General features: G+C 35.6%; 1 protein-coding gene across 1 annotated transcript in view; it reads right to left on the bottom strand.

Moving 5' to 3' along the window:
• Positions 1-4,903: 4,903 nt before the first annotated feature.
• Positions 4,904-12,716, bottom strand: part of LOC123249871 (GTPase IMAP family member 4-like) — an 18,041-nt gene continuing 10,228 nt past the window's right edge. Inside the window, 2 exon segments of the mRNA XM_044678969.1 lie at positions 4,904-5,734; positions 6,282-6,298. Of these exon segments, the coding sequence (XP_044534904.1) occupies positions 4,904-5,734; positions 6,282-6,298 (848 nt within the window).

The raw sequence follows: 12,716 nt of genomic DNA, 5'->3' as shown, positions 1-12,716 counted from the left end.
GACAGTGAAGTTCAACGGCTAGAGCTCAAAGTTGTATTTAATCCAATCTTTGATAATATTCTCTAATACCATAAATTATCACATTTATGTTAGTCTAACAAGTTGATAAACTGATGGCAGTTGACCTGACACCTTGTTTCAATTCCAAATAGCAGAGAACAATCTGACTTATCTTAATCCTAAAAATCACTCCCATTATATCTGGATCAAATGATATCACTCAAAATACTCAAGTAATAATTTCAAGAATTTAACTTTATTTTTTACAAGGCCTAGGCATTTTAAGAACTACCCTAGTCTCACAAAGTTCAGCTAACCTTAGGAAAAAAATTTTAAATGGCTATTCCTTGTTTGTTACCATAATTTTCCCAATAAGAGATAATCCTTAATTCAGGACATATTTCAGTCAAATCAGATCTGAGTTTTATAATTGCTAATATGACTTTTTCCTTTAATTTCCTCATTCCTCATTGGTCCTAATGCCTTGTCTGTCTTATTTCTTGCTCTAGTTCTTCTCTTAAAGCTTTCTTTGCCTCCTTGAATTCTACGATTTTTTTAATCCATGGCTTAGATGATTTCATATACCCCACTGAAAATCACTGTTGAAGTTTTAGCACATAAACGATGTTAAATAACATTTAATGATTTACCAAAAATTTCTTACTTTCCCAGTTACGTAGTTTATTTCCACTCAGGTAACCCTTTCTCACTACTTTGCCTGTATAAGGATGATATTAGAAAATAAGTCTTGTTATATTAGTTTAGAGATAAGAAGTAGAGAAGCTGGCTTGAGAAAGAATTGGAGTAGGAAAGATCTGAGGCAGAGTGTTACTTTCAAATGTTGACAGTGCATGTGTGGGGAGGTGTGATGGCTTTTCTGTGACAGTTTTTCTCTCTCTGGGAATGGCAGTTTGTCTCTGGTCACTGACAGAGACTCTCTCTGGGGGCTTGGAGGAGGTGACTTCTTTTCTCTCTCTCTCACTGTTGGAGGTAGAAGGTGTTTTGAGGAAATCTGGGAAAAGGTGTATGATATAAGGGAATTGAAAGGAGGATGTTGGAGACTTGCTAAGAGGGTAATCTCGGTTACAGATAGGCTGGGATTAAAGGAGATTCAAGGTATAATAGGACTGAAGTCAGGAGTATAACACAGAAGGAAAACAGATCTTCAGGGAGAAGAGAAATTAAACTAAACAGACAAACACAGCAGGTTTACAGACTGGGACTTAGACTCAAACACAAGCTGAGGGAAATAGACTAGACTGAAATTAACAAACAGGCTTTAGTTAATTTCACAGAAAGGGACCTGTTTTGAAGTAACACCTTCCTTCAAGATGGATGCCCCAGCTTCCCTCTAAGCCCAGAGTATGTTGTCTCTTTCCCTCTTCTTCCCTCTTGATAACTAACAGACAAATTACACTAATAGGGCTGTTGAAACACAAAAGGGTTTATTTTGTTTGAAGGATGTTTGTTAGGAAGGTGGATCAAAGGAAAGCCCTATCAGTTGTCTCAGGAACCTCAGGTGGGGGAAGGGAAGTAAAGATGGAGTCTGAGTAAGGACCTGCCTTTAAACTCAGCTTTACAAAATGCTATTGCTATCTAAAGGGAATAAATGATGACTGACTAACTATAACTAATGCTGTCAATTAGGTAACTCTTCACAGATTTAACTTCTCTATAATTACTCTCCTTATTAACTCCACAGACATATAAGGTAAGGGAGGGAAGGCAGGGATGGTATTAGGAAAGGAAGATATAAAGGGTTTATCTAAAATAATAATTTCTTAAGTAAATATATCAAAGCTAGGCTAAAATTTCAGAATTAAAGCTAGGTAATCAAAGCAGCTCAGCTCATTGACAACCTCCCTCCACGGAAGATCCAGCCAACTGCCTTTTCCTCAAGATTCCAAACCTCTAACAGCTTTTGGAACTCAGCCAATGCTAGAAAAAACTATATCACCCCAATTCTGTATACTACAAAGGAAAGGAGGGAAAGACCTGAAGGAGCTTAGTGTTTTCTTTTTCCAACTTGGGAAACACTATTGACTATCTATTGCTGTTTTTATAGATTGTTTTAACTCTGAGAAGACCAAAGAAAACCCTGGTCTCTGGTTCAGACTCTGAGTCTTTTAAGGCTCAGAGTCCTAACTTGGTTCTTGTTGAGACTCAGCCAGCTAACCTTTGTTATTTTTATAACTTGAAGGCAAAGTTAAGAATTATAAGGATAGTAGTGTTAATTTATTTAGAATAGTAAAATTTTGGGTTAGTCAGTTCAGGAAGGATCCTATGGACACAGGAGAAGTGGTTCCTTATGGAACCAGGAAGTTTATTTTGGGTGCAGTTAGAATCCCTTAGAGTTAGAAATCCTTTTTATTCTTATATTTTCAATAAATATTTTATTTTTATAACAAGAGCCTCCTTAGAGTACCCTTGTATCTCACCCTTAAGTTCACTTATGAGCTTCACTTCACTGATATAAACTGAAGATACTTTGTTAGCACAGCAAGCAGAGTATCTAAATCAGTTTATAATCAATAATCAATTCATTTACCATTTATTTTTATACCTACTAATAAATTTATATCATTATTCACCCCCAAAATGTGATAATCTCCTTATTATCTTGCTTGTTCCTATGATTAGAGACAAGGTGGACAAAATTTCATTTTTTTTGACCTGGTCATTTTTTCTTTCTTCTAAAAACCCTTACCTTCTGTCTTGGACTTGATACTAAGGACCATCATTCCAAAGAAAAAAAGAGAAAGATTCTGGGAGAATATTTAACATAGAACTGGCAGGGCTTATTCAAATGAGAAGACATTTCCCATTCAAGTACTAAATACTTTTACAATTGTGAAATTGTAGGAAGTCCTTTTAGACAAAACTGAAGGGTTTCTTATCCAAGGAAAACAAATAGTTGTACTGGTATAGGAGACCATCCACTTGACTATGTCCTTGGAGAGTTTGTTATATTTGTTTATTCTTCAATAGTAGTTGGGACTGTTCTAATAATAGGTCACCATGTAGTTGTGGATTGAGATAATAAAATGATTGTGAGTCCTCTTTTCACCCCAAGGTGATTTCTCTATTGTTAGCAATTATTAGAGGAAACAAATAGATACCTGAAAGTCACTTTTATCTAATCAGGTATAACTGGACTTGGGCAGCCATATGAAAATGAAATCATAGCACAAAATAGTCAAATCCAGAAACATTTACTTAGAGCAATGGTTCCCAAACTTTTTTGGCCTATTGCCCCCTTTCCAGAAAAATATTATTTAGCCCCTTGAAATTAATTTTAAAAAATTTAATAGCAGTTAATAGGAAAGATAAATGTACCTGTGGCCATCACTGCCTCCCTGGATTGCTGCAGCACCCACCAGGGGGTGGTGGCGCCCACTTTGGGAATCACTGACTTAGAGCCTACTTTGTGTCAGAAACTGTCCTGGGGGGCAGCTGGGTGGCTCAGTGGTTTGAAAACCAGGCCTAGAGATGGGAGATCCCAGGTCCAAATCTGGCCTCAGACACTTCTCAGCTGTGTGACCCTGGGCAAGTCATTTAGCCCCCATTGCTTATCCCTTACCACTCTTCTGCCTTAGAACCAATACACAATATTGATTCTAAGACAGAAGGTAAGGGTTTAAAAAAACTATCCTGGGCAATGGGGATATAAAGGAAGGCAAAAAAACGGTCTTTACTTTCAAGGACCTCCCAGTCTGTAGAAGATGACATGCATACCACTTTGTGCAAAGAAGACACATATTGGATAAAGTGGAGATAATGACAAAGGGAAGGCACTTGTATTAAGGGAAATGGGGAAAGGTTTCTTACAAAAAAAGGTTTCATACAAAAAGGTGAGTTTTTAGCATCCTTGGAGGAATTTGGAGGAAATCAGGAAAGTCTTGAGGCTGAAATGAAAAAGGAGATAATTTGAAACATGGAAGACAGCCAGTGAAATAGCTAGGGACAGCAAGAAGGTCAGTGCCACTGGATTCCTGAGTATATGGAAGGTAGTATGATAGAAGAATCTTGGGAAGGCAGAAAGGGGCCACATTATGAAAAGCTTTAAAACCCAAACTAAGGATGTTATATTGGATCCTGGAAGCAAAAAGGAGCCCCTGAACTTTGTTGAATAAGTCTGGGGGAGAGTATGTATGATGAAATAAAACCAATCACACCTTCCTAGACTTCCATCCATGAATGAGACAATTCCTTTTATTCTAGATATGAAGGTTACAGAAGAAAACCTTTACAATTTTCAGGGGGAAGCGTAGAAAAGGGAAAAAAAAGCCAAAGGAAAAGAGGAGGATGACTTTTTTTGTTGTTTTCACTGAATAAGGATAAAGCAAGTTATTTGTTCTCCTAAATTTTTCTATTTTTTTCTGGACTTCACTCCTCCAAGTATATCAAACATAATAGTTTGTGAACAAACTGATTTAACTAATAGAGATTCTAGATATGTAAAAAATGCTTTTAAAAATAAAGAATAGACAATTTAAAAACTTCCAAAATTCTGTTATTTCCCCCCAATATCTGCATATCTTAATCTCTCTGCCCTGTCAAGCTAACCTTAAATTCTTGGGCCTTATACTTTATCTTCTCTCCCCTACTCAGACTACTTGGTTAGGGTTGGGTTAATGATGAGTGATCATAGAGAAGAATTGAAATTTTATTAGGAAAATGAAGGTCAGGATTAAATGGTTGTGAAGGCTTCCTGCCACTGGGCTCTCTCTGCATCTTGAAGACTGCAGCCTATAGTGGAAACTAGATATGAAATCTGGTTGTCAGAAGATCCAGAGAAGTGATTTATAAGACCTGAGATCACAATGGACAAAAGATACTTCAGAATTTTGTAAAGTGTACTCTTATCATACTCATTGTTCATCCAGGCATTGCAATAATAATATCAGTACTTAGCCATTTCTTCTTCTGACTCTTTCTTATTTTTATCAATTTTTTGCTTTCCCTTTTCAGATTCTTCCATTTGCTTCTCATATTCTTCCTTTTTCTTTTTATATTGTTCATTTTCCTTCTCCAATTCTTCCCATTCCTTCTCTAACTCTTTTATTTGTCACTTATACTTCTGTCTGATTTCTTCACTCTTTCTGTCAAACTGACACTTGTAGTACTGGCGATGTGCCTCTTTGTCCTTCTGGAGGAGCACTTCCACTAATTCATATCTCTTGTTGGTGTAGTGGGTGCTCCCATTATCTTGCACCATGTTCAGAATCATGGCCATCAGCTCTGATACCTGGGCATCTCTCTGGGCTCCACTAGCATTATCGTCAAAGGCACAGCAACGATTTTCACACTTCTCCAACAACTCCCAGAAGTATGAATCTTGAATGGTTCCTAAGTAATCCTCTATGCTTTCTTCTCCTAGTCTGTCTTTCCCAGTGAATACAAAGATCAGAAATTTTACTGCTTCAGCTCCCAGAATCTTAAAAAGCCTGTCTATGGCTGCCTTCTCCTCTTGGGTGAAATGACCCACTTGCAACACCAGAAGGAGGGCATGTGATCCTGGAGAGGAGAGTGTCATTAAATGAGCTATTTCATTCAAATTTTCTTGCTCTGAGGTATCAGTATCAAAAATGCCTGGAGTATCAATAACAGAAATGTCTCTCCCATTCCTTCTGGTCCAGGATTTCCTGCAGACCTTGGTCACTGACTGCCCTGAGCACTTGGATTCAAACTCTTTCCTGCCCAGGAGAGTATTTGCTGTTGCACTTTTCCCACTCTGTTTTCCCCAGGAGGACAATTCCGAGTTCTGGCTTCCTTATGCCTCCTCCACTATTGTTTGGATCTGTAGGAGGCAAGCAAGAAAGAAGAATGATCATTATATAAATGATTTGATAAAGCCCTGTATAGCGGTCCTAGCATGACATGTTGACCCTTGGGTTCTTGAAGGCTATGCCATTGGAGCCCAAGCTGACATACCCTTCCTCTGGGGGATAAAATGAATGAATTACTATTGTTTGCTGAAAAGCACATGAGTGGACATACACATTTATATATAGCCATATTATACCCAGCTATATTAATAATTGAGGCCTTTTCCTCCATGTTAGGATTTTTGTGTGGTTGTGAAGTTTCTTTTTCCTTCTCCTAAAGATTCTGAATGAAGATTTCATAATTAATATCCTCAAAGAGAAAAGCTACAATCACTTCCATCAAAAGGTCTTTGATTTTCTGTTGAGAAAAAACCTAAAGCAACCCTCCTAAAAGTGGCTGGGAAAATTGGAAAGCAGTCTGGCAGAAACTGGAGACAGACCAGCATCTCTCACCCTATAACAAGTTAAAGCTAAAATGGGCCCACAAATTTAGACATAAAGAGTGATATCATAAGCAAATTAAGCACACTTGAAATAGGTCTTTCGAACATATGTATAAAAGAAGAGTTTATGACCATATAAGAGATAAAGAAGATCATAAGTGATAAAATGAACAATTTTGATGAAATGAAATTAAAACATGTTTATACTAATAAAACCAGTGCCTCCAAAATTAGAAGGAAAGCAGGAAATGAGGAAAACTATTTTTATAATAAGTTTCTCTGATAAAGGTCTAATTTCTCAAGTTTATAGGGAACTGAATAAAATTTACAAAATTTACAAAATAAGAGCTATTGCTTAGTTAATAAATGATCAAAGGATAAGAAGAGGAATTTTTCTTAAGATGAAATCAAAGCTATCAGTAGTCACATAAAATGTTCTAAATCACTAAAAATTAGGGAAATGCAAATTAAAATAACATTGAAGTGCTACTATACAATATATTAGATTAGCTAATATGACAGAGCAGGAAAATAACAAATGCTTTAAGGGAAATAGAAAAGCAGGGATAGTGATATACTATTGGTAGATCTATTAGCTGGTCCAATGATTATGGAGAATAATTTGGAACTGTGCTCAAGGGATTATGAAAGAGCACATGTGCTTTGAATTAGTGGTAGGCCTATATTCCAAAAAGATAAAATAAAAAGGAAAATGATGTCTGTGTAAGAAATAATTTATAGTAACTCTTTTTTGTAGTAGTGAAGAAATGGAAGTTGAGATGATTTCCACCAATTGGGGAATAGCATATGATTGTGATGTAACATTCAATTGTGTTATAAGAAATGAAGAGGGTGATAGTTTCAGAAAAACTCTGGAAGACTTATCTGAACTGATGCATAGTGAAGTGAACGGAACTATGAGAACATTGTACCTAGTAATAACACTATTGTAATGATGATCAATTATAAAAGACTTAACTACTCTGATTAATACAATGATCCATGACAATTCCAAAGGACTCATGATGAAAAACATCTTCTCCAGAGAGAGAGAACCAATGTTCTTTGATTGCAGATAGGTGTATATATATTTTTCCCTCTTTTTACTTTTCTTCTTTTTCCTTTAAAAAATTATAGCTAATATGGGATTCATATGACTTCAAATGTATAGTGGGTATCATATAGCTTTTGATCTTAATGAGTTGGATAGGGGATGTTTGAATTTGGAACTTAAAATTAGTAGAAAAAAGATAAAAATGTAATTAGGGAATATTTAACAAAGTAAATAAAAGTACAATAAAATATAAAAAAGGAAAATTTGAAAATTATAGATCCATTGTTAGCCAATCTTGAATAAATCAGAAAATTTTCAGTTTTGTATGGTTATTTCCTCAACCAATTCTTGCACCCATAGATTCCAGAACCCAGACTTGGAAACTCAGGTAGCAAATAACATTTTATTCCTCATCCGTCACTATCCCAGAACCCCTGGCAAAAGAATTTGGTGTCTTTAGCATATATCAGAGAAGGGACCTTTTATATACAAAAAAGAGAAACTAAGAAGTCATCTTTGGATCCTCCATACTCTACCAATTTAGATGAAGGTTTGGAGCACTGCAAGATATGACTCCTATCTATAGCCTTCCTGGCTATATGGGAGTAACTTTTTTTTAGTTTTTAAAAATTTTTAAAAATTTTTTAATTTTTTTTTACTATTTATTAATATTCATTTTTAACATGGTTACATGATTCATGCTCCTACTTTCCCCTTCACCCCCTTTCATCTCCCCCTCCCCATGGCCGATGCACATTTCCACTGGTTTTAACATGTCATTGATCAAGACCTATTTCCAAATTGTTGGTAGTTGCATTGGTGTGGTAGTTTTGAGTCCACATCCCCAATCATGTTCGCCTCAACCCATGCGTCCAAGCAGTTGTTTTTCTTTCATGTTTCCTCTCCTGCAGTCCTTCCTCTGGATGTGGGAAGCATTCTTTACCATAAATCCCTCAGAGCTGTCTTGTGTCATTGCATTGCTGCTGGTACAGAAGTCCGTTACATTCAATTTTACCACAGTATATCAGTCTCTGTGTACAATGTTCTTCTGGCTCTGCTCCTTTCGCTCTGCATCAATTCCTGGAGTTCTTTCCAGTTCACATGGAATTCCTCCAGTTTATTATTCCTTTTAGCACAATAGTATTCCATCACCAGCATATACCACAATTTGTTCAGCCATTCCCAATTGAAGGACATACCCTCATTTTCCATTTTTTTGCCACCACAAAAAGCGCAGCTATAAATATTTTCGTACAAGTCTGTTTATCTATGATCTCTTTGGGGTACAAACCCAACAATGGTATGGCTGGATCAAAGGGCAGGCATTTTTTTATAGCCCTTTGAGCATAGTTCCAAATTGCCAGCCAGAATGGTTGGATCAGTTCACAACTCCACCAGCAATGAATTAATGTTCCAACTTTGCCACATCCCCTCCAGCATTCATTACTCTCCCTTTCTTTCATTCTAGCCAATCTGCTAGGTGTGAGGTGATACCTCAGTGTTGTTTTGATTTGCATTTCTCTGATTATTAGAGATTTAGAACACTTTCTCATGTGCTTATTGATACTTTTGATTTCTTTACCTGAAAATTGTCTATTCATGTCTCTTGCCCATTTATCAATTGGGGAATGGCTTGATTTTTTATACAATTGATTTAACTGCTTGTATATTTGAATAATTAGACCCCTGTCAGAGTTTTTTGTTATAAAGATTTTTTCCCAATTTGTTGTTTCCCTTCTGATTTTGACCACATTGTTTTGGTTTGTACAAAAGCTTTTTAGTTTAATATAATCAAAACCATTTAATTTACATTTTGTAATTTTCTCTAACTCTTGCTTGGTTTTAAAATCTTTCCTTTCCCAGAGATCTGACAAGTATACTATTCTGTGTTCACTTAACTTATTTATAGTTTCCCTCTTTATATTCAAGGCATTCACCCATTCTGAATTTATCTTGGTGTAGGGTGTGAGATGTTGATCTAAACCTAATCTCTCCCATATTGTTTTCCAAATTTCCCAGCAGTTTTTGTCAAATAGTGGATTCATGTCCCAAAAGTTGGGCTCTTTGGGTTTCTCATACACTGTCTTCCTGATGTCATTTACCCCAAGTCTATTCCACTGATCCTCCCTTCTGTCTCTTAGCCAGTACCATATTGTTTTGATGACTGCTACTTTATAGTATAGTTTAATATCTGGTACTGTTAGGCCCCCTTCCTTCACATTTTTTTTCATTATTTCCCTTGATATTCTTGATATTTTGTTATACCAAATGAAATTTGTTATAGTTTTTCCTAATTCAGTAAAGAAGTTTTTTGGTAGTTTGATAGGTATGGCGCTAAATAGGTAAATTAATTTGGGTAGAATGGTAATTTTTATTATGTTAGCTTGTCCTACCCATGAGCAATCAAATGGTTTTCCAATTGTTTAGATTCAGTTTTATTTGTTTGGAAAGTGCTTTGTAGTTTTCATATAATTCCTGTGTTTGTTTTGGTAGAGAGATTCCTAAGTATTTTATATTGTCTAGGGTAATTTTAAATGGTGTTTCTCTTTCTACCTCTTGCTGCTCTAATGTGTTGGAAATATATAGAAATGCTGATGATTTATGTGCATTTATTTTGTCCTGCAACTCTGCTAAAGTTGTTGATTATTTCTACAAGCTTCTTAGTTGATTCTCTGGGATTTTTTAAGTAGACCAACATATCATCTGCAAAGAGTGATAGCTTAGTCTCCTCCTTGCCTATTTTGATATCTTCAATTTCTTTTACTTCTCTAATTGTTACTGCTAGTGTTTCTAGTACTACGTTGAATAATAGAGGTGATAATGGGCATCCTTGTTTCACTCCTGATCTTATTGGAAAGGCTTCTAATTTATCCCCATTGCATATGATGCTTGTTGATGGTTTTAGGTATATACTGTTTATTATTTTTAGGAAAGGTCCTTCCATTCCTATACTTTTCAGTGTTTTCAATAGGAATGGATGCTGTATTTTGTCAAAGGCTTTTTCAGCATCTATTGAGATAATCACGTGATTTTTGTTTGTTAGACTGTTGATATGGTCAATTATGTGGATGGTTTTCCTAATGTTAAACCATCCTTGCATTCCTGGTATAAATCCCACCAGATCATGGTGGATGATCTTCTTGATTACTTGCTGGAGTCTCTTTGCTAGTATTCTATTTAAGATTTTTGCATCTATGTTCATTAGGGAGATTGGTCTGTAGTTTTCTTTCTCTGTTTTTGATCTCCCTGGCTTTGGAATTAGTACCATATTTGTGTCATAAAAGGAATTTGGTAGAAATCCTTCTTTGCTTATTATATCAAATAATTTGTATAGTATTGGGATTAGCTGCTCTTTGAATGTCTGATAGAATTCACTTGTAAATCCATCAGGCCCTGGCGATTTTTTCTTAGGGAGTTCTTTGATGGCTTGTTCAATTTCTTTTTCTGATATGGGATTATTTAGGTATTCTATTTCTTCTGCTGTTAATCTAGGCAGTTTATATTTTTGTAAATATTCATCTATGTCTCCTAAATTGTTATATTTATTGCCATATAATTGGGCAAAATAGTTTTTAATGATTGCCTTAATTTCCTCTTCATTAGAGGTGAGGTCTCCCTTTTCATCTTTGATACTGTCAATTTGGTTTTCTTTCCTTTTTTTTATTAGATTGACCAGTACTTTGTCTATTTTATCTGTTTTTTTCAAAATACCAGCTTCTAGTCTTATTTACTAATCCAATAGTTCTTTTACTTTCGATTTTATTAATTTCTCCCTTGATTTTTAGTATTTCTAATTTAGTTTTCATCTGGGGATTTTTAATTTGCTCGCTTTCTAATTTTTTGAGTTGCATGCCCAATTCACTAATCTCTGCCCTCCGTAATTTGTTAATATATGCACTCAAGGATATAAATTTCCCCCTGAGTACAGCCTTGGCTGTATCCCACAGAGTTTCTTAGGATGTCTCATCATTGTCATTCTCTTCAATGAAATTGTTGATTGTTTCTATGATTTATTCTTTGACTAACTGGTTTTGGAGAATCATATTATTTAATTTCCAATTAGTTTTTGATTTGCCTGTCCAGGTGCCCTTACTAATTATTATTTTTATTGTATTATGATTGGAGAAGGTTACATTTATTATTTCTGCTCTTTTGCATTTGTTTGCAATGTTTCTATGCCCTGTTACATGGTCAATCTTTGTGAATGTACCATTTGCAGCTGAAAGGAAGGTGTATTCCTTTTTGTCCCTATTTGTTTTTCTCCACATATCAATTAAATCTAATTTTTCTAGGACTTCATTCACCTCTCTTACCTCTTTCTTATTTATTTTTTGGTTTGATTTATCTAGATCTGAAAGAGGAGTATTTAGATCTCCCACTATTATGGTTTTACTATCTATTTCCTTCTTGAGCTCTGCCAGTTTATCCTTTATGAATTTGGATGCTATGCCACTTGGTGCATACATATTGAGCAATGTTATTTCCTCATTGTCTATACTGCCTTTAATCAGGATGTAATGACCTTCCCTGTCTTTTCTAATCATATCTATTTTTACTTTGCCTTTGTCAGAAATCATAATAGCCACTCCTGCTTTCTTTTTCTCATTTGATGCCCAAAAGATTTTGCTCAAGCCTTAACCTTAAACTTGTGTATGTCCACCCGCCTCATATGTGTTTCTTGTAGACAACATATAGTAGGATTTTGTTTTCTAATCCACTCTGCTATTTGCTTCCATTTTATGTGTGAGTTCATCCCATTCACATTCAGAGTTATAATTATTAGTTGTGCATTCACTGACATTTTTGTATCCTCCCCTAATTCTACCTGTTCTTCTTACACTATTTCCTTTTAAAACAGTGGTTTGCTTTAAGCTGGTAAGCCTTATCCCCTCCCTTGATTAACTTCCCTTCCTACCCCCTCCCTTATTATTCCCCTATTTTTATTTTTAAAGGCCTAATGAATTCCCTCCCCCTTTTCCTCCCCTCCCTTTTTTGACCTCCCCACTCCCCTGCTCCCCTTGGTTTATCCCTTCTGACTTTCTCAGTAGGGTTAGATAGAGTTTTATATCCCAATGGATAATATAGCTACTCTTCCCTCTCAGGGTTAATTACACTGAGTAAGGTTTAAATATTACCTCTTAATGCTCTCTTCCTCTCCTTCTTATAATAATATTTGTCCCCTCCCCTTCCCATGCCCTCTTTGTGTATAATAGAATATCCTATTTTTCTTATTCAATCAAGTTTCTCTTGGTGTCCCCTACTATTCACCCCCCTCTTTCCCACCCACCCCATATCATCTTAGAGCATTTAGTACGCTAACCTCTCCCTGTGAATTATTCTTCTGATTACTATAATAGTGAATACTATAATATTGAATAGAGTTCACCACAG

The sequence above is a fragment of the Gracilinanus agilis genome, chromosome 5 (assembly GCF_016433145.1).
Source record: "Gracilinanus agilis isolate LMUSP501 chromosome 5, AgileGrace, whole genome shotgun sequence".
NCBI lineage: Eukaryota > Metazoa > Chordata > Mammalia > Didelphimorphia > Didelphidae > Gracilinanus > Gracilinanus agilis.
Note: the sequence above shows the minus strand (reverse complement) of the source record. Positions and strands in the feature narration are given on the sequence as shown.